This window comes from Pempheris klunzingeri, chromosome 2 (assembly GCF_042242105.1).
Source record: "Pempheris klunzingeri isolate RE-2024b chromosome 2, fPemKlu1.hap1, whole genome shotgun sequence".
NCBI lineage: Eukaryota > Metazoa > Chordata > Actinopteri > Acropomatiformes > Pempheridae > Pempheris > Pempheris klunzingeri.
This window is the reverse complement of record NC_092013.1, coordinates 5,167,123-5,189,628: the sequence shown is the minus strand read 5'-3', so window position 1 is coordinate 5,189,628 and position 22,506 is coordinate 5,167,123. Positions and strand designations below refer to the sequence as shown.

Below are 22,506 nucleotides of genomic sequence, written 5' to 3'. Positions count from 1 at the left end.
GGGAAGATCACTTGGTGTTGTGGAAATCAGGATATGCATATTACAAAACAAATGGTGGTTGGAAGGGACAAAAGATGGGGCAAGAGTGTTTATTTATGTGCGAGTACAGAGCATATGTATACAGTGCAGTGTAGGTGTTTGTATTTAGCCGCACCACATGGGAGATCTGAAATATTCCTGGAATGCAGCCCAAAGCTTTGCAAGCACCTCGCTCTACAATGTGTAAACTGTACAGCCGTTAAGTACCATCTTACCCTGCAATCACGGATTTCCCAACACTCACTATAGTGGAAGGAGGGGAGTAACTCTGAGCTGAGACGAGCACAATCAACACTGGGATTTTACATTTGACCCAGATCACTGCCGGCTTAAAACTACACTATTTACATTAGAGTCTGTTTCTCTTTACATTGACTAAACCCGGCTACATAAACACAAGGGAGTCTTCCTCACAGAGAAAATATCCTGCATATGAACATATTTTATAAAACTCTGTAATAGAAACATACAAATGACATAATCATCATTCCCCTGTTTCCGATCTAATGATTCTTCGCTGTATATGTTTGGAAAATAAAGACGAAAAATGTAAATGTTTAGTGTATATGCTATAATAAACTCCACCCACTTTCATTCTATGGACCACTATATGTGACCATTAAATATCAGACCTCTTAGGCCAAAGAGAACACAACTGAACTGACCTCAGACCAGTCGCCAGTCTTCCATTGTGGACAGAGGAATTCATTGCAGGGTTGGACGGTCAGCTTGTCCCTTTGACTGCATTTGCTCTCATCACCGCCAGCATCGGCTGCCTTTCGACACACTGCCCCTCGACGGCGGGTGCCCCCACCACAGCTCTTTGAGCACTGCAGCACAAACGTTTGAACATCAGCAAGTGTAAATGCGTATACAACAACCCGTGATAAACTTTGACAAACACCTGGATCGTGCTCAGACACGAACCCCACGCTTCCTGCAACAATCTTACCTCTGACCAAGGCGAGTACTCCCAGCCACCCGGGTTGCAGTCTCCATGGCAACCTTCCTTATCATCAGGTTTGCGCTGACCGCTACAGTAACGGTCATCGACCTTCTGAGTCTTGCCATCTGTGCGGCTGATTTTGGCACAGTATATTTCCAGGGTGCGATATCCCAGGCCACACTGGGCTGTGCACTCACTCTTACGAGCCACATGCCACCTGCATCAAGGGTGACAGGGCAAATGCTTGTCAGTACTTTTAAATGTGACTTAAGTGATGAAAGATTGTTTCATGCAGGTACTAAAGGTACTGTTAAAAACTAGTAATACAAACCTGAGTTCACATTCAGTGTTGCAGGGCTCAGTGATGACAGCAGGTCTAGCTGTACCGTGACACCTCTGGTCCGACACCACCACCCTGTCTGACTCTCTGCTACAGAGAATCTTCCGCTTGCGCTCTCCTGCGAAGACACAATAAATGAACAGCAGGTAAATTTAACAAGTCAAAAGTCTCTCTTGTGATTATAAGAAACAAAAGCTGAAACACTACATCCATGAGGGTGTGTTTTTGTTGCCTCCACTGTTTTTAAATAAAGAGAACTTGTATGCTGTTCTTTAATGAGAAAGACATTAAAGAAGTATTAAAGATGATCTTTTTTTTTATAAAATTAGGCTGTCTATGTAGAAGAAAGGCGCAAATATTTTTGAAATGGATGCTACATGACCAGATACAACAGAGTAAACGGGCTGTGGTATTTCCTTTTGCTCAAAGCTAGAAAACCTACAACAACCAGAATGCACTGCTCCACTATCCTCACTGCTGGCCTTGCTTGACTCTTGACTGTAGCGGCCTCTTTCTCCTCCACGTGCCATAATTCCTGTTGCACTGTATTCTGGCTCATACGAGTAGCCCTGAATTCCTGATTCCAGCACTTAAATGATTTTAAAAAATGTGTTTCAAAAAATGCAGAAGCGCATCTATATTGAACAACAGCACTCGGGCTGGCAAAAGGTTTGATGGATGACCACAAACGCATCTGGCGGATTTTTACTGGCAAAGGAGCTTTGAGTGCAGACAACATGGAGGAAGGTTAAAGGTTGTTCATTTGCATCTAAAGCCAGTTGAAAGCCAGCAAAGTATACTTTTAAGGAATATTCAAAAAGAGTTGCAATCTAAGGTTTCGTCACTTTATCTTCAAATGAAATGGACCTCAGCTTCTGTAAGATCCTGCAGGCAGTTATTTGAGTCGACGCAACAGCTTGCTCAGGTACAGTATGGATCATCATAGGATCACAGTGAATACCAGCAGCAATGTGTGTGTGCCTCACCTTGGCTCTTGTGCCGACATCCCTGCACTGAATAACAGTGCACCAACTGTACAGTAGGGAGAGATTTAAACCTTATGTGGCGACAGGAAATAGATTCTCTATCAGTACCTCATGTTACCGAGTTTTGCGGCTCAGTGCTATGAGAGCTTAGTGTGCCTCAGACTGCCAGAAAAGATGTATAAATTGGAAAATCAAAAGGCGCTGAGGGCATTACATGTTAACTGCTGTGTGAACTCATTGGTTTCTTTTGGAATTTACTGTTGGTTGTTCGAGCAGGGCAGTGGCAAAAAGTGCGGAAAGAAATTCTCAGACAAAGTGTTCATAACACATAACAGGTTTTCGAGTTTACCTGCAATCCGCCTCTGCACGCCCACACACTCCGACATATCCAGAGTCATGCCAACGAAGGTAATCTGCCACAGCACACTATGAGGTCGAACTTTAATCACTTGTTCCAAACCTATATGTCTAGCATGAACCTGTCAGGTTTAGCCAGACAATCCTCTCTCTCCTGTGCCTCACTGGTTCCCACGTCTCCTCTCTCTGTTCCATCTACTCTTTACTCTCACCACACCATTTATCACTGACCACTCCCATCACCTCACTGTGCCAACCCCTCGTACCTCCCCCTCACCTTGGCACAGGCGGCTGCACTCCTGCCAGGGCCCATAGGCATCCCAGAAGAACTGCTGAGGTTTGTCCTCTATGGGGATGTTAAAGGAGTACCTGACATCTGGGTTGTAAAGGTTCCCCACAGACAGCACCTGGGGAAAACGCGGGCAATGTGATATGAATTATAATACAATCAGATCGTGGACTGACCACATCTTCCAAAGTAAAAGTAAAACCTTCTGGAGGAATCTTTTGGATGCCTGTGGAAGCATTTACATCACTGCATTCAGGGCATCTTTAAATGATCTTGTTTCACGCATACAGTGGCGTGAGTGAAACCCAGTTTAGCTTTGCATGCCCTGCAAAGCATCATGGTGACAGTTTACCTGGACAATGATCTCCTCCTCGATGCGGTCAGTACAGTTGATCCTCTCAATGACATGGTCAGAGCCACTGTATTCGATGACGGCATTTCCTACTTTGATTTCCCTTTTGAACATGCTGACCACAAACTCTCCATTAAGCAGGAATTCTCCACGGCTATTTGATATGGCTGCAGGGAGACAGAAAACAACACTCACTTACTGTACTTGATCCCACTGAAACGCAGAACAAGAACGAGCAATAGATGCGAGATCAAACTTTCTTTGCGTAATTGGCACAAAAACAACTGCAGAAAAAATGTGAAATGTTTTGTTCTTATGATACTAACTAGCTGAAGTCGGTAGCTTGTTTTCGGATGCGACGGGGCAGCTTAGCAACACTGCGGCTCATGTTTGCATTTACATTAAGGCACATGCAGTAGGCAGCTGTAAAGCCTTATTGGGGTAAAATTATCCTCTGTTCCTGGAGAAGTCCCATCCAGGGGCGTCCTGTTCTGTTCAACAGCCAGTCTGCTGCACTCATTCACCCTAATGCGATTATGGAGCTAATTTCCTGCCTTTACTTTCCTCGCCATTTCACACATTACACTAATATGACCGTGGAGAGCGGCCCTCATTCCGGCAAAATCGTCTCTACTTTGGGCCCCTAATGACTGTGCCCATACACAAATACATATAAATACACACACAAAATAAAGGGTGACAACTGAAAAAAAAAACATTTAAAGAAGTTTCCATGGGGGCAAATAATCAAGCATACAGGCACACAGACATACACACAGAATATCATTTAAGAAATATGACAACAGCAACAGTAGGCAGCTGTATACACACGACATATGCGGACAAATATTTTTTGACCTTAATGGAATGGTAGCCAGAGGGCTATCTGAGCTCAAGTATTAGCACGCTCATGCCAGCAAGCGAAACAGCCATATCCAGACTGACAGACAGGCACGTGGTACAGAAAGACATACAATTACAGACCCAAAGAAAATACACACCTGCACACACACAAACACTTATAAAACTGGTGACCTTGCTGGAATGGTACCCACAGGCCTAATTCTGGCTCATTAACATGTTAGCGTGCACACCATATGCCAGCTCCTCGGGCTTACGAGACTTTACACTAAAAACTGAACACCATCATTGACATAGACAAGCAAGCGGAGACAAAACATGCAGGACAAAGCAGATGATGTCAAGAACACAGTGCTTCAGAAATGTTCAAAGACAATAAAAATATTAACAGTAGCGTCTTACCGAGGTAGTTGTCATCCTCTGGTTTCCCTGAGTAGCTGTGTTGACGCACATCTATATTTGTAGCACCACTGGGTATTCGCACTACTTCATTATAGCCTGTAAAGGACATGAGTAATGGGTTTAAATCGTTAGTATGGTGAGCTCTGCTCCTGCGCTGGCAACAGAGCTCCACTCTCAGTGCTATTTATTCTGACGACTAGGCACTCGTAAAAATGTTTTGAACCTATATAATGAGAGGTTTATACTTGCTGAAAGTCAAATGAAAGTGTAATAAAAGGGGCTGTAACCTACCATAGCGGACAATATTGAAGGTGCCTGCAACAGTTTTGCAGGAAGAGTTGTCACCTCCACACACGCCACACTTGTCCCTCCTGGCTTTAGAGTTCAGTACATGGTCACAGCCCGCTTGCTGCTCAGTGAAGAGGTAGAAAGGAGGGATAAATAACATATAGAGCAAGAAATTCAGAGGAGTAATATGAATGGTAGTAGGCAAGCAACACAAAAAATGGAATTACAAGAGAAGTTTAAATAGTTTTAGAAGAACTAGCCATGTCACTGACACCCATCTGAAATAAATTTCCTTCAAAAAAAAAAAAAAAAAAACACACTGGAAATGGCGTGAGCTGCTCTGCTTGTAACTGGTTGAGAGACATTTTTGATATTCTATAAAGGATGAAGAGCTTAGCTTTAGTGCCACAGCATGGATCAGAATCCACTTGCCAAGGCCAGGAGGGCCTCACTCAACCGCAGTCTTACAACAAAACACTGTGTGTGGTTTAGAGTGTAGACAGTGCAACCCACTGCTCCTTTCAAGAAGCATACTGATGTGTGTGGTATGTTAGTAATCGAACTTTCAAACTGTCACAGGTTTGAGGCAATAAACAGTCTTTGGCAAAGGATTTAAAGGCTCTTTGTAGAGATACAGACCATCGACTAGAACACCGTTAGAAGCTACAGTTACTATTAACCCTTGAACACTAACGTCGGGTGATTTTCATTCAGTCTTTTTTTTTTTAAGGAATTTTTCGTTAACAGTTCCCTAATTTTTCCACTAATTGATACCTTTTTTTCGTTTTATCAGACGTTGTATAGGGGAAAATAATAGAAGAGTACTTAAATTTGCCATGTATTGTTGTACTTTAATATATTTTCATGAGAAATATCAGGTATATTATATCAGGTAAAATATACCCGACGTTAGTGATGGTGTTACTAACTGTTAGGTTAGTGTTCTAGAGTTAACAATTAATTAACACAATCAGGTGTACATCTACAGCTAATATGAGTGAGGAACCTCACCCTGCACAGGCCCTGGACACAGATGTCGTTGGTATCGGGTCCACACGGCGTGCCATCGATGACCCTGTCCCTGAGCTGATAGTAGGCCGTGCTGCCTGCCACCCTGCAGAACAACTTACACCTGTCCTTCATCAGGACTGACAGAGGAGGCAAGACAGACACAACAATGGTCAAACTCACAGTATGCATTTTATGCACAAGTGAAACAGGGTTGGCAAAAGGAGCGAGCAGGATGGCAAAAGCATAAAGTAAAAGTAAACAAAAAGGATTCTCACTTCCGCTGTACTTGGGCACCCAGCGGACATTAGGAGGTAGACCGTTGATGTTGAAGTGCCTGCCATCAAAACCCGCACATTGCTCCTCCCTGAAGTCTTTCTTCTGCTTGGAGCAGGGCTCAGAGTTACAGGAACGAAACTTCATTCGGCGACCCACACAATACATTCCTCCATTCCTAGGCCTGGAAGCGAGATCAAAGAAGTGAATGGACTAGCCATTAATCTAATTTAGTGAATACTGTAATAATATGAAGTAAATACTTTCGTAAGCATCTTTCAGATCCAAACATTCATCTATCTGCCCATTCTTCTTTTCACTCTGTCGTCACCATCACACACATACAGTATGTCATTGGCATTGTTTTAATACACTCAAATTCATCTTTGTTGTGCCCCATTCGCTTCTATCTGTCCATTAATCCAGGATGAAAGGCAACATTCAAGGAGACTCACTGATCTCTATTTTTACCAGGAAACAACTCTGTAAAATCTGCCATCAGTGCCTTGATGAACACTAGCTATGGAAAGAATTCCCTTAAGGACGCTTGATCTATGGAACATTGACTTTGGCAGCTAACGTGGAGACAAGGTCCACTAGGCATGCGTGACTACAAAGAGAGGGATTGCTCACACAGGTCGGTTGCATTCGCGCACGGCGATCTTGATGCCCCCGCCGCATGTCCGCGAGCAGGTACCAAAAGGGCTCCAAACTCCCCATGCCCCTTCCACAGGTGTGGCGTCATGCTCTTTGGCTATACACAGGCCATGTTTGCAGTGCTGCAATGAGGGAGAAGCAGAAGAGAAAGAGGTCAGACGAATGAAGAGAGCAGCAAAAGGAGCAGAATGAGAGAATTAGATAAGCGAGCGAAAGAAAAATAAGAGTAAGATGGAGGAAAAGTCAAAAAGGGAGAGGAACAGACAGAGGGAGCACATGAAATCTTATCCATGGAACTGGCAACACATCTATCTACTCTCTCGTGCTTTGATGCTAATCTGGGAGAAATTATACAGTGAAGCAAATGGAAAAATGAGGAGCCGAAAAAGACATTTCACGGCAGGGTCTGGCTGGACAGAGGACAAGAAAATGTCACGCACATAGTCAATAAATATATCTCAGTTCATAACAGGAGGATAATCTTACAGTGTTCAACAAACAGACTCTGGATTAAGCGCACAGTGTGCTACACTCTGGTATGGCATGGAATGACAGGTTGATGTAAACATAAAAAAGGTTTCAACATGTGTGTATTTTTGTGCGTCTTTGGACTTCATGTCGCTTTCATGATCTCTAGGTCTTAGTGGCAGGAAGCGAGGGGTTAGTGAGAAAGTCCTAATTAAAAGCTGCACTAAGACAGTCGTGGAAAAAACCTCCATCATTTACAACTTCACCTACCTACTTGCGTGCCAGCCATGTTCAATTACTAGAGTTTACATAAGTGTCGATGACAAGTTGATTTTTGGCAAGTGTTTGAAAAGCTGTTTTCTTTTGTCATTTTGCGCTCTGAATAAAAAAAACATGCGAACAATTGTATGGTCATGAGTCACTGGAAAATCTGTAAGATCAAAACAAGGAAATGTGGTGAGGATTGTCTGATAATAACACAGAACCATATGAGTGTTAAACCATAATGTAATGGATAAAACTGTAGCTTGGAGTATTAAAACACATGTTTTTCCTTTACATGATTTTCTTTAAATGTTCTTTCCAAACTTTATTTTCAATAAAACACAGTTAATCTTTTATATTTCTCGCTCCTGAAAATCTCTTTCTCTGTTACTTTTTATTTCCCAGTGCTGCCAAAAAAACCATTTGCCTCACTCTAAGTATCTGTCTTCATTTTCACATCACACTCACCTTTCCAGGGGAGCAGTCAGTGCCGTCTGCCCACGGCATGTGCTGGGTCCTGCAGCCCCGCTGGGCACCCTCCGGACTGGTGCACCACAGCCTTCGACACTGGGTCTGAGAAACACACACGCACACAACAATACATACATAGTTAACAATGAGAGTGGTGGAAAAACATCACACGGGGCATAACTGTCATGTTAAATAAGCTCACGGTAGACAACTCTGTTAACACAACCAGCTGACAAACATTAAATTTATAACACATAATAAAACTGTCAGAAGGTGCCTCCATGCCAGGTGGTTCTTAGCCACTGCCTTACATGATCTGTCTGTCTGCATAGAAAACATGAGCCAAGAAAACTATTCAGTGGTGCTTAAAGGGTCATTTCTGCAGTATTCATCCAAACTTCAATAAGATAAATATACAGTCGCTGGATAGCTTGATGTGATCATTTGAGTCTGATTCCACCTTTTCTTTAACAGAATTTGAAAGTGCTAATGTATCCATTATATATATATATATATATTTGTTTTTGTTTCCTTGTACCTCAGAAAAGTAAGTCATCAGTATGTTGTTAAATGACTTCAGATTCAGCTGGAAACTTCTGCAGCACATGATCATGATCATTACACAAGAGGCTTCCCTCACAGGCCCAGATGTGCAACATGACAATTTAGACCCAGCGCACCAACTCCACTTACCATATAAGGGCACACCTGTGTTCCCGGCCCAAATATCAATTCACACTGTTTATTGACATTGTATATCCGTCCAGGCAGCTGCTGCGAGAGACTGTATGGCCTAGAAACGGGCTCGTCAAGCAAGCACTCACCATATCCTGTGCTATTAAGAAATAAAAATAAAATGACTTAAAGAAAAAAGGGAAAAACAAGAGACACAAACAGACAGAAAACACACTCAGTACAGCCGGAGAGGTCATTTTTCTGCACATATATAGAACCCCTACTGTTCACACAGCTCGCTCAGTGTCTTGACAGGTTTCTGTTTATATTAAGTACGCTATATGTAGTAAGTGGTGCTGATCTCAGGAGTTGGGGGATGCAGGGGAGAACTTTGGGTGTATGGAGAGGGATTTTGGATAGTTGCCAAATACTATCCCATTTACTCCTTCCTACAGTAGGAATTCCCTGGTCTTTCTCACTGGGTTTAGGAGCATTTGGAAGAGGGGAGAATAGAGGCTGCAACAGCCCTGAGAAATGATGACAGTTTATTTGCATGTAAGCCTAAAAATGTGGCTGTTGCTGCCAAAAGGCAGAAAAACAGCATACTCTATCCATACACTGCACTCTGTGTGTGTGTTTATATGTTTAAGATAACATACTTGTGAAATCTCTGTGATACAGTCTTGTAAATACATCATCTTCAAAGGATATTTGGCCAGAGCGTTAAAATATAAATGAATCTAGATTAAAGAATGTAGTTCACCCTTGAGCCTTGACACTACTACTTTCCATATCCTATTTCATTTCAGGCAGTTTGAGGTGTTCAGAAACATCTTCCTTAACAGTAGAAAAACATCATCTACATGATCTAACCCCCATGCATGTTTGGAAGAATCCTGAGGAAAAGAGTATGACATACTCGAGGAACTCTGTGATGTACTTCCTGCTACACTTGGACCACATCCAAGGGTTTGTGTTGTAGTTAAGTGTGGGAGCCATCACATGCTGCTGATTCTTGACTCCATCCTCCTTACACTTGTTACTGTCGTCATGAGGCATGTTGAACCTAGCGGAGAGAGAGCAGAAAAACAAGTTCAGCTATCATAAAACATATTACATTATAAAGAGACGTGAGGAGGACTGAAAGCCTTTCTTCTTCCCTTTTTTTCTAGTAATAATTCAGCGGGTTGTAGTTCATGTCATGCACACGCACAGCTCTGTAAGACCGCTGACATAAATGTAATAAGTGCAGCTGTTATGGTGATGAATGCTTCTGTTGCTTCTGGCTTTAAAGTTTTAATACGTTAGTGTTTCTCAAACCAACATAGACGACACTCCAATTGAAAAATAGCAGTTTTCTTTCCTATAAGTGTGTACCACTTGTTCAGCCACATGTTTCAAATCTTAACATTGATTCTATATCACTGTGGTGTTGGGAAACCCATTCATGGTTGCAGTTGAAAATAATGCATTGTGTTTCCTGCCAGTGGGGAGTTTGGAAAGAAACCAGTTCAATATTAAATTATATGAATGCTGTAGATGTGAAAATCAGAGCACAGTGAGTATAAGAAAAGCATTCAAGCTCTTGCAGGGTGAACGAGTAGGAACGAGGTTGGTGGTGGACAGGTACAGCACGACACTGCTTGCAGTCCTCCCTCTGAGCTACTCAGCTGCCCACCTGACAGGTACCATATAACACTGAGCTCTTGGGGCTAAGCAGTCGTCAAGCATGTTGTCACTGCTTGATGCGGATAAACATGGCATTGAACAATCCCACCTTTTGTTTAGTTGTTAGAAGGAGCGTTTGTTAGAGATAATGAGGGCTATTAAGGTCCGTAACAGTCTCCACTGTAGAAAGCTAACCCCTCGAGCTCTGGCTGACTCAGGATGTTCGACAATGCAGAGCTGGCTGAAGGGCAGTGGTCAGCAACGAGTGGTTTCACTTAAATTCTGAGAATTCTCTCAAGTTGAAAGGACGGCAAAAATTGGGAGATGTGATCAGAAACACACTAAAACATCAGAGAATACAGGGAAAGCTAAAAGGAATGTAAGACTGTTGGGTTGTCCAAATATGCAAGATTCCTTGATCCCCATCTGCTGGTAAGGCATGTGTGGATTCCTAGAAAGACTTTTGAAGCTCTACTCATCTCTCGCTGAAGCCAAAACGTCCACCAACTAGGAGTGATGACAGTAGTCGAGGTGGACAATCGGAGGAAACATGCTTTGCTTACACATGTCCAAGTTCATGAGCGATGGTGAACGCAGTGCTGAGCCCATTGTCCTCGCTGATGCTGCAGCTCCTGTATGGATCACACACTGTCCCCAACTCTGCAAGACCTTAAAAACAAGCAAAGAGGAGGCTTACTTCACTGTTTTGAGTAACGCCTCAATCATTTTGGGAAGTACAGCATATATTAGTTTCGTGGTTGTAAGTCTATCAGCGCATGTAAACTCTAATCCACTTACCCAAGGTGTCACACTTGTCCCTTGCTCTGCAGATGTCCTGCCTGTGGTGAAGACACAGATAATGGGTCACAGTCAATCGCACGGTACAAGAAAAGACAAACACCTCCCCAACCTTCAGGGGATTCTCCTTATTTAGATTAATTTGAAATTAGCAATTCCATTCATTAAGCATCTGGATCCCATTTGACCTACGCCTTTGATGTGACTGATTGTCGAAGAATTAATACTAATTACAGTCTTATTTGGTTAATGGGACATTTTTGTTTTTTTGAAAAACTTCAAACCCTGTTCAAAGCATTCACTGCGCGCAGCAAAGAACTTGATAACTTGGCTCTTTTCTTGCACCTGGTGATTAGGATGGCAGTGTCGTGATGGGAATGGTGGTTATCATCCAGGATGTTCTGGCTCTGCTGCCAAATGCAGAAGTTCTTTAAAGTGGTCTGTGCATTAAATGAAATGACTGGACCATCCTGAGAAACACACAAAGACAAATAATTAAAGGTACAGTTTCACTGATAAGTATCTACATCGCAGGCATGGGCATTAAAACAAATCTAGCAGTCTTACCAGCTCGTTGTTTATTATGACTAATTTTACAATCACAATGTTAATCAGGTTGCCAATGCTGGGGTCCTTGTAGATGGACGACACCTGCATGAAGGAAACAGAGCATGAACTCAAACCTCTGAATGAAAACAGTTTTGATATTAGGACCAGTATGCTACAATATTTTCAATACCTTAAACCAGCTGTTATCAGACACCGTATATTTACTGGTAACTCTATCATGGACTGCCTTCCTGCACTTTCAAGCAGCAAGCACTGGGGAATTTGGTTGATTGGAAGATCAAGTTGATAATGGCCTGAGCCCCTGTGGAGAAGGCAGCCTTTGCCAAGAACAGAATATAGGTCATCTCAGCCTCCCCCAGAGGACTGTCGGCCCCAGGCGCCTGCAGAAGCTGGTATTTGAAGTGGCCGAGAGTATGCAGTCTATGTGACATACCTGAGCTTATTTTTAACATTCATCAAAGCTGTCAGGCAGGCTCTACCTCAAGCTGCCCTCTCTTCCCCCTGGCCGTTTGAAAGTGGTGTTTACCCCTGCCCTAAGCTGCCCTTTTTCCCTCCCACAGCCCTCCTCCAAAGGCCGGCTGACTGACTTGCAGCACGAACCAGCACAGCTGAACAGGTACATACCTTTAGTGCACAGATGTGCTCACATGCAGCTACTTTCTGTCCATATATGTGCATAACATACAGACGCATAAACACACTTTCGGCTCCCAGCCAACCACCTCCGCCAACCAAACATTCTCCTTTAGCAGCCATGAAGCAGGACTTACTATGGACATTAATGTGAGTATGTAGTGTTGTAGGTTGCTGCCGTGATGCTCCACCATTTTGCTGTCGGCCACCAGCATGACTTCAACGAAGCGCGGGTAGGAGAGGAAGCGCTTTGATCTCCTGTGAGGTCCTGAGTCACCGCTGCTATCATTTGATGGTCTAGTGCTAGCACTGCCGCTCTGTGATCTGAGCAGAGCATCGCTGGCCAGGCCGGCACTCAGTGACTCCACGTCACTGAATATACCAGCGCTGACCACAGGGGCTGCGTTGGGCACAGTGGTCACCCCAGCCACTGGCCTCTTCTTAAGCTTGTGTCTCTTATGTCTGTGTTTGTGTCCTAGAGAGAGAAGTCGGAAGGAATGGAGCATGTGTAAATATACAAAGATGGTGGGATGATGGGAAATACATTCAGTCAGGAAAGCAGACAAGGTATGAATCAGTCATGACAATGTGTTTACAATCCAGCTAAAGTTGTGGTTTATGTCGTTAAAGGTGGAGATGCATGAGGTGAGTTGGCTGTCTGGAAGTGGGTATTGTTCAAATATGTTGCTGCTTCTTGCTCTCTTTTGTTTATTGTTGCTCAAAGAGTGGGTTGACAAATGAACACTGCCTGGAATGCCTTTTATTTCTCTCTCCCTCCTCTTGCAGAAGAGGGAAGAGAGGAGGGCAAAGAGTTCAGGCTAGGTAAACCTGGCACCAAGCCATAAAAAAAAAAGGAGCACAAACTGCAGTGCACACACCAAAAGAAGGCAGTTCAACAACTGGCAGCAAAACTCAACTCAAAACCAGAAAGAATTAAGTCTGATCTTAATCATGACATGGCAACTAAACAGCTGAATGCCCCTCTTTCATTTGTTTTCTCATCACATACAGATCACCGTTTCTGGACCAGCAATGCATCACCACCTAAATAACAGTGAGCTGGGCTGCAGCATATTAGAGGATCTACTTTCAGTATGCAGGATTTATGCCTGATCTGTGCTGTACTTCAAAACATACAAGGTAACAATGGAACTTTGTACAAGGATGAATCATTCTTGGCCAAAAATGGCTCTTAGTCAACTTTATGTTCCTCCAGGCTATGATATCACACCCCCACTCACATATACTGTATTATCAAAAGAGCTAAAAGAGAAACACACCTAAAAAAATGCAAAAGCACACACACGCATTAACACACACAATAAAACCTAACATCTGCACAAGGATGTCCAGATGACAAAGAGTAAACATTCCCTGAGTTATTTTGCTAGTTTTGATTATTTGACACTTTCCAAGTTGGCATGACTTTGCTATCATACAATTTACACTGCATGTTCACGGCAGTGGGTCTACCCAACTTTCTTATCAAAGAGGCAGAGGAAGTACACGAGTCAACAGGAAGTTCAGCCAGTAAACTGAGATGGGACGATACAAGGGTGAACTTATAAATGATTTTTCCTGTGTGAGAGTTGGAGAGCTGCCGCACTACTGTGCTGCAGCTGTAGGCGCTGCACAGTGCAGCCTAAACCACGATATGTGAGCTGAGATAGTTTCACACCATGCTTTCACTATGATTCGCTTACTACACTTCTATTTGTAGCCCATTGATGGAAATAAGAGTCCAAATGACTTAGTGCCGTTTTATTAGTATATCTCAATAAACAGAACTGGGGAAATGAATGGTTAACAATATTATAATATTTAATTTTCTAAGATTTGACTGTGAGTCTCTAAACAGCCAAAGGTTTTGCTTGTTTTTCAAGCACATAAACTGCATATTTTCAACAGTATCATGCAACAGTTACTATACAAGCTCAATAAACTCAGTTACTATTACATAATCTGCTCCTATTACACCTGATAGTGGAGACTTTAGGGGTAACACAATGACTACACCTGCTTACGTTTGTGGGAACCAGTTTAAAAGGCACGCACATACAGACACACAGTCGGCTAACTCTCTACTCACAAGCCACATCTATCCCACAAAATTACTTACAAGCACTTACATGCTCATCAACATATATGCTGTTTTTTTTACACGTGTGTATGTGTAGAGGCATTAAGGTTGCGCCTATGTATGTTTGTGTTGTCTATATGTGCGTGTACGTGTGTGACAACCTCGTCTGTGTACATTGCATCCATGCAAACCCATCCCGCAATACATCATACCTGAAGTGTCACAAGCTGAGTTGTCCCCAGGTGTCTGTTTCTTTGGGGCACTCTTCCTGTATACAATATGAGGTTTTGTGTGTTCCTCTTCATAGTGTTCTCCTTGATAGCTGTGTAGGGGCTCCACAAAATACTCCCCCTCTGGAGACCTGAAAGTGCCAAGCTGGATGGCAGAAAAAAATGTACAGCAGTTAGTATCCATCCATCCATCCATCCATCCATCCAGCCATCAATTTTCTGTAAATGCATATTCCTTTTCAGCGACAACATACAAAGAGAACTTGCAAAATCTGCACAGACAGGACCAAGGGGAACATAAAGTTCAAAGACATGCTTGCAAATCAGAGCGCCGCCACACCACACTAATGCAATGTATATTTTACTTAAAAATATTTTTCGCAAGCAACAGTGGAATGTGGCCCATTTACTAATCACAATAAACTATGCGAAGACCCACGGGGTTTCATAAAATAGGTGAAATAGGTGAATTTGCATGCATGTAAGAATGGTCCCAAAACCGGAGGCAAAGGATAATAGTGAGAGCTGTGATGCCTATCAGGGAAACAGTGAGACTGTATGTGTTTGGCAAGTGTGCTCAAAACCTTGTTATATGTACTTCACATGGCAGGTTTTAGTGTGACTGGCTGACTTGGAGGTCTGTGATGTTCCAGATGAGGTACGTGCCAACCCAAGCACATTTCACTTGTTGCTCATTGACTGAGGGGAATCGAGTTTGGCAAACTTGATACGAGTCTGGCAAACGTCATAAAAGTCAAAGTCTTATGATTCCTGATTATAACGCATGATTAAAAAAAAAAGTATAATCAGAAAAACTTTCAATTCTCCTGCATGTGCGAGGAGAAGCTTCCTGCTTGTGCTCCCTTTAGTAAGACACTACTCCTACTGCTCTGCTAGGACCTGCATTTTGATTGACCTGGGGAGCTGGCAAGGCCACAGGAAACCTCCCACAAGTTTCCCCGCAAGGAAACTAGCATCACATTATTTTAGGGTGGACAGAAATAAAATGCAATTGCAGCCACCAGCGGTATTGCCAGTTTTAGAATAAATGTGCTCTCAGAGGTCTTCAATAAATAATAAGATATGCTCCATAAATGTCAGCTCAACCCCCCCAAAGCTCAAAGCATTTTTTTTTATTTAATATGTCATTTAGGAAGAAATTGACCCCTCCCTCATGTCTGTCACCTCACTGCGGTTTCTATGTATAAACTCAGAGTGCACTTTTGCTCCACTCTAAAACTCATGCTTCAGCAAGCCTGGGAGGGGGACCAATTTGTGATGACGTCAGTACCACCCGTGCTCCCGCTGCACTAGCGTGCGTAAAGACGTCACCGACAACCGGGAGACCAGAGCGAGGCATGGAAGTGAGAGTTAGAGCAGCGATCATTAAACTTGACTATAGGCAATGGACTTGAGACTGTCACAAGTCAGCACAGATCGTTATTCTGAGAGTTATTTAGTCTATGGAAGCACCCCAACAACAGGATCCTGCAGCAAATACTATCTTTAACAAGCCATGCAGTCCCAAAGTTATTTTTCTTAAACTGTTTTCAAAATCAACTCCACTTAATTGTGACCAAAACATTAATACATTTTTCGATTTTTAATGGTTTATGCGCTGCTTTGTATTCTTCTTTTTTAAAAAACAAAACAAAACAAACATGTTTAACAACGCAATAATATATGGCTGGTCAAGTTTACATTTTGCACGATCAATTCAATTCAACAGGTTGCGCGCAAAATTTGCGTAAAAGTTCAAAAATTGAAATTTTTTTTCTAAGGCAATGGTGAGGCAGCTTATCGAGTGTTGTGTAAGCAATAATGGCCCCTAAATACCCATGGTGGAAAAGTAAAACACCCGGTCGTAAAGTCATCACATGCACAGCGAGTCTAACCGTGCGTAAAAACTCACCAGTCCGGAGCACAAACTGATGACCGCGGCATGTTCTGCTTGTGCATTTACATGTCCCTTATAGAAGCAGTGCCTTAACTCCGTGTCCTCCTCCTCCTCCTCCTCATCTACCTCCCCATCTGTTGAAAAATCCGTTATGTTATCTCCTCGGGGTACTCCAAGTACTGTCACAGTGTAGAGAGGTGCGATAAATCCCGAATCCAGCGTGAGGTTGAGGTGATAATTCTGTCCGAAAGCAGATATCCTGTAGTGGATATTTGGCGAGGCCCAGTGATCCGTAGTATTGCCGGTGCTCTCGTCCAAACTTCGTCTTTTCCTCTTGAAGTGCACACTGGTTGGAAACTTGTCACCGGCTTCATTCACTCGCACCGGTGTTACAATCTCATAAGCGCCGATCTCCTCTTTTACTGGGGAATAAAGGCAGAAGAATAACAATGCAATTAAGGATTAAGTGGCAGGTCCAATGGCATCAGTACAAAATCAAAGAGCCTGGATGTGTTAATCGATAGATTATGATCTACACATCAAAGTCTTCTTTCTTGAAAAGTCGGTTGTTTTACAGCATTGCAAGGAAATGATAGTCAGTGAACTTTAGGTACTAGAAAGCGCTGCAACTCATGTGCTTGGCTGAATTCAAAACTCATTCATTCTCTGCCCTCCGTGTTAGAAAATAACTCCATGCTGGAAAAACGCTGGGCTTGTCAGAGCGGCATACTTTACCTGTGCTTGAATTCAAAAGCAATCTCCCCGTAGATGCGACTACATTCAAGAAATCAGGGAATAGTAGGAACCCCAAGCCCCAGAAGAGCACATGCATGATTGTCCACGTTCAGAGGAGAGCGGCAGCCTGTATTCCTGTAGTAATACTGTATTCCTCCGGTCAATCCGGGCTTTCCGCCTCCGGTCCGCCTGCCACATCCAATTTTATTACCCTCGACTCTTGAGTAGATGGTCTCTGGCCGGTGAAGTACACTGCTGGGACGTGAGCGCTTCGCGGATTCCCTGGCGAACATGCATACTGCAGAGAGGGGTGGGCTGCTCAAACAGTCAACTGCGACGAGCTCCGCTGCAAACCCGTGCACCAGCTTTCTCCCCAGCTAGGGGCGGGATCAGCCAGGCAAGGTACACTGGTGCTACAGTGAAGCCACTCCCGTTATATACTGTAGTGACCAGAGTGGTCACACACGTCCACTGTGGATGATGTGATATGATCAGTGGCTGGGTTGTTTACAAGCCTGTTAGGGCTGATGTATACACCGGCCTATGCAGGATCCATACCGGGGCCCCCAGTGACCATAAAGTGCCCCTGCTTCATTAAATACATAGATGTGTGTGTGTGTGTGTGTGTGGGGTGATTACACTGTAAAATTGCACTGCTACACTAGGTGATATACTGGAGTGCTCTGGTAGCTTTGTGTTCATCAGTTCTTAGAGGGGAGGGCAGTCGCACAGTGTGCAGAACAGATCGGTGACAATGACAGCGAGGTGGGGCCCATATAGGAAATGCCTGCCCTGGGGCCACAAGCGAGATAATCTGGGCATGGCTGTATACTTAGAAGTTCATGGGATCACAGGGTGACAAAATGCAAACTGGCAAGCAGCGTAGTCGTATACGGCAGTGATCTGAGGTCTTAAGTAGGTGCTGGAAAAGGTATTGTGCAGGGATAATGGTAATGGTTTTATGAGCTATAGACTCCTCAGCAGAACAATGCTACAGGCTGTATGGAGGTCTTTGTAGGTGCCTTTGTTATGTGGAGGATCAAAGAGTGGGGCTGTCCAGTCTGACTCCTGCCCCATTCATACCCCCCCACACCCCAAACACATACAGCTACAGACAGAATACACACTCTGATAACTTTTTCTAAATAAGCACATGCACCTGAGCCAGACTGATAAATCGTCTATTAGCTCAGAGCAGATAGGACGGCATCATTGTACGTCGGCCGATAAGCAACGGGTCAGAAATGGCATGAATATCTCTGAGGGGTTGTTGAGAACCAGTGACGCCATTTCATCGTTTGACCACCAGGGACCACTGAGAAGTTTATTTTCCAACTGTAAAAGTCCCACTCAGCATAAGTCATATTTTAATTAAAAGGATACTGTTTTTATGTAAATGTACCCAAGATGGAAAGAGATTGGCCTATTTCACCAATATCTAATTATCAGATTTCTTAAAACTCTACATCGTCAAACATACCAAGACTGAATTGGAACATGACTTACTTAATGATCCTACAGTTATTATTATCATAATTATTATAATTAGTCTTTTATCACAGTAGGAAAAGCACAGGTCCAACTAATACTGTTAAGGCCGGCTCTATTCCAATCAAGTGCCCCAATGAGCCAGGCTGAGCGAGGATTCACGGTACTTGGACCCTGGCACTGACACCTAAATGGAATGCAGCCATCAATTAGCGTGATTGATCTCACCTGTGCTCTTCCTGATATGCCATGTCAGCCACTCAAAACGACCCTGATCACAATGGCATGACATGTGCAACACACATTTCTTCATGTATGTGGTTTGCAAATAAAAAGTGCATAAAATTCCAACAATGTAGGACAATATGTAATATTTGATACCTTGTAAAACTTACTTTTCTGTGAATTCAGCTGTGTTTTTCAATGATTTCAGCACTGGAACAGCTTTGGTGTATTGAGCTGAAGCTAACAAGCTAACCATTAAGCTAGCTAGAAACACGGACTATGGCAGTATTTCCCTTATTAGAAGTTTACCTGAGATAAACTCATTAATTTCCAGCTTTGAAACAATTTCTGGTGTTAAAAAGTTAAAAGATCCTCATTTAAAATGTCTTAATGTCATTCTAATACTCACAGAAAACACACTGGTCTGACTGTTAGCATTTTTAGAGCGCTAACTAATGCTAACATTAAGTCTCTTTTGGCTAGCGTAGTTAGCCACCTCCTCACATGACATTTCACATTAGTTGACCACTTAAGATAAAAGGTGACTCTGTCTAGTCTATTTCTGCCACAGCATCAATATATTAGGAGAGCTTCTCACTCGGTTAAACAGTTTGGAGTTCATTTCCTGAATGGTAGACGGACATACTGGGGACAAACAGGTTAGAAAGTCGCTAACGTTAGCCTAGCATCATTAGCATTACATTTAAAGACAGCATTACTGTATCACAGGCATTTCAAGAAAATAATAACAGGGGAGGCAGTCTACTCGCTGACTTTAACAGAGGAAGAAAAAAACATCTTATCTTTTAATCCCCTCTGCTCCGTCGACAGCAGTGAAAACATTTACTCCCCACCAGTGAAAGCACATCTTGGATGAGTAGCAAGTGGATAATAATTTTTGGCTGGATGTTGTAACACCTAGATGAATGAGATGAGCCTGCACGGATATTTCTATTGTGTAACACTATTACAGTAAAAGGCAGCAGATTGTAAAGTGGTTAATGACAACCACACTGTTTCTCTCAGTGTGTGAGCAGTGCATGCTGGGATGGCTGCTGTATAAGTGAGTCTGAAAATATGAATGAATGTAATGGTAACACATTAAGAGCCCAGTGTGGTGAAGACACATTATGAGATAATATCTTAGCACTGAAGATAAAATTGGACCTGTTCTAATAACATATTTCACAAAACACACATTATTGAGACAATTTTCAGATTAATTTGAAGCTAATACATTACAATACATCAACCATAATTACCCAGGGATATGCGTTCTGATTTCATGTCTTAGTTTAAGTTAAAAAAAGATGTTTTTAACCAGCATCTCTGTCCTGAGTTGGACTCAGTCGGCCTCTATGGCGTCACTCCTCTCAGAGCCACATTACTGCAAGCATCTGTGGATGTCTCCCGCCCCATATAACCATATGTGGTGATAAACGCTAACAGCTGGCACATGACTTTACAGTTCATTTGTTGTGCGTAATCAACACTCAGCAAAATGAAGGAGGCTAACTATGCAGGTGCATACCTAAAACAAAAGCCTCCCACGGAAAAGTCTGCGGTATCCAAAAAATACAGAGAGGGGCTATATGAGGGTGATGAGCACAGAGAGGGTGATGTTTGCCCCCGGGATCATTACTGAGCAAAAACAGGCGAAAAACATCGATGTCGCCTCTGTCATTATGGTCATTACATGTGGCAGGCCTGTGGTGTTACTGAGAGTCATAATCATTTCATCATTTCAATAAATTTCACACCAGCTCTTCTAATCACGACTTTCACAAAATCAACTAAAAATCCATGGGCCACCCTGCATTTTCCTGCGTGATGGAACTAATTATGTATGATCTTCGGGGTCACTGAAACATCAGCATTTGAGATCACACTGAATTGCGCACACTTTTACGGCCTCAGAATATCCTGCAGAATCCTGCACGAGAACACACAAATCTTTTAACCTTTGCACAGGAGCTGGTTTTCTTCGGGTAATTTGGAAATTCTTCCTCAGGGTACAACTTAAAACATCAACATGTAGCTGTAGGTCTAAAACCCTTTTAAATACAACCTTTCACTCACAATTAGTCACCTTTTCCCAGAACTCTCCATAAAACATTTTAACTGCACAGGGGGCACAGGTAAGTAAAAACAGTTGGGAGAAATTGCCCTCAGACAGTGTTTTGATGTGCAGTGACTACAACTTTAAGTGGACCGTTAACTCTTTAATGTGTTGTCGTAGTCACTCTATAGTTGTTATAGACACCCTTCATTTCAAACTAAGAATAACTATTTCAGGTTCCTCAATGAATGGCTCTTTAACTGCATGAAGTCAGTGCCGGCATGTGGCAATAAGAAAGCTTTAAAAAAGGAAATCCTCCGCCTTGAACAGCTATGTGTGGCCACCGCCAACCTTTTTCCAGGTTTCTCAATGGAGCCACTGCAGCTGAGTGTGTGCATATATACACTACTCACAAAAAGTGAGGGATATTCGACTTTCAGGTGAAATATATGGAAAATGTAAAAAGTTAATGCTACAGTGATATTATATCATGAAAGTAGGGCATTTAAGTAGAAGCATGTAATAGTAATTTCTTCATTTTAAACAATGTATTTGAAGAAAATCTAACAACAGTGGTAGGTATACCACAACAAAAAAATTTCGGTGCCTCAATAAATTGGGATGTGGCCAAAGGACGTCCACTCCTCTCCTTTCTGTGACTCTTCCAGTCTCTGTATCACTGTTCCAACCTCCTGATGACACTCTGTGACCCTCTAAGCTCAGTGAACACCTCCGTCTGAGGACTTCCTGTTTGAAGCCTCCAGTGTTGAGGTGCTGCTGATCAACTGTTAGGTGTCGTCTTGGTCTCATGATGTCAGAATGTGAACAGCAGGATGAGGAGGACTGTTTAAATACCAATTCTAACTGAAGCAGGAAATGTATTGGTGGATTCATGGATCAAACCTGTTGTGAATGTTGCTGTTAAGCTTCTTGTTAGAGAACAGCAACTTGTGTAAAAAGTACTGAGACACTGAACAGTTGGACATGTTCATTCAAAGGTTTAGAGAAGGTCACATTAAGTTCACCTGGAAAGGTTAGAATGCATTTTAGGTTCATCCTGAAATTTCACCTGAAAGCCGAATATCCCTAACTTTTTGTGAGTAGTGTATATGTGTGTGTGTTCTCAATGGATGGTCATTGAGGTCATCAAGAGTCACAGTTCCTGAGTTGTGCGCAGGCAGCATCATTCAGAGCCACCATCAGCAGTGTAAACTTCACTTCCCCTCCAGATCAGATAATAGGCCGATAGGGAGCAGAAAGCTTGAATGAAGTAGCCCAGCCTGGCCTGTGATCAAAGAGATACACTTCAGTTGTGGAGCTTTCAAACTCTGGTTTTACTCCGTCTATCCGTCACAGACTTTCTTGCCCAGGTGAACTTAAACTACCCATAGACTACCCAAGTGCAATGAGATGGAAAGCAAGGGAGTAGTTCATAACGTACAGA

The 22,506-nt window shown here is 42.9% G+C and overlaps 1 protein-coding gene across 1 annotated transcript in view; it reads right to left on the bottom strand.

Annotated features, from left to right (window-relative positions):
* adamts9 (ADAM metallopeptidase with thrombospondin type 1 motif, 9) overlaps positions 1–17,387 on the bottom strand; it is a 43,102-nt gene extending 25,715 nt beyond the window's left edge. Inside the window, exons 1-21 of the mRNA XM_070839683.1 lie at positions 17,291–17,387; positions 16,571–16,977; positions 14,641–14,803; positions 12,486–12,823; positions 11,713–11,796; positions 11,491–11,615; positions 11,146–11,186; positions 10,911–11,016; positions 9,599–9,745; positions 8,698–8,839; positions 8,002–8,106; positions 6,778–6,923; positions 6,147–6,328; positions 5,872–6,008; positions 4,864–4,981; positions 4,573–4,668; positions 3,310–3,476; positions 2,946–3,075; positions 1,317–1,443; positions 992–1,202; positions 705–869 (exon numbers count right to left, since the gene is read on the bottom strand). Of these exons, the coding sequence (XP_070695784.1) occupies positions 705–869; positions 992–1,202; positions 1,317–1,443; positions 2,946–3,075; positions 3,310–3,476; positions 4,573–4,668; positions 4,864–4,981; positions 5,872–6,008; positions 6,147–6,328; positions 6,778–6,923; positions 8,002–8,106; positions 8,698–8,839; positions 9,599–9,745; positions 10,911–11,016; positions 11,146–11,186; positions 11,491–11,615; positions 11,713–11,796; positions 12,486–12,823; positions 14,641–14,803; positions 16,571–16,977; positions 17,291–17,387 (3,234 nt within the window). The remainder of the gene's footprint in view (positions 1–704; positions 870–991; positions 1,203–1,316; positions 1,444–2,945; positions 3,076–3,309; positions 3,477–4,572; positions 4,669–4,863; positions 4,982–5,871; positions 6,009–6,146; positions 6,329–6,777; positions 6,924–8,001; positions 8,107–8,697; positions 8,840–9,598; positions 9,746–10,910; positions 11,017–11,145; positions 11,187–11,490; positions 11,616–11,712; positions 11,797–12,485; positions 12,824–14,640; positions 14,804–16,570; positions 16,978–17,290) is intronic.
* Positions 17,388–22,506: the final 5,119 nt, after the last annotated feature.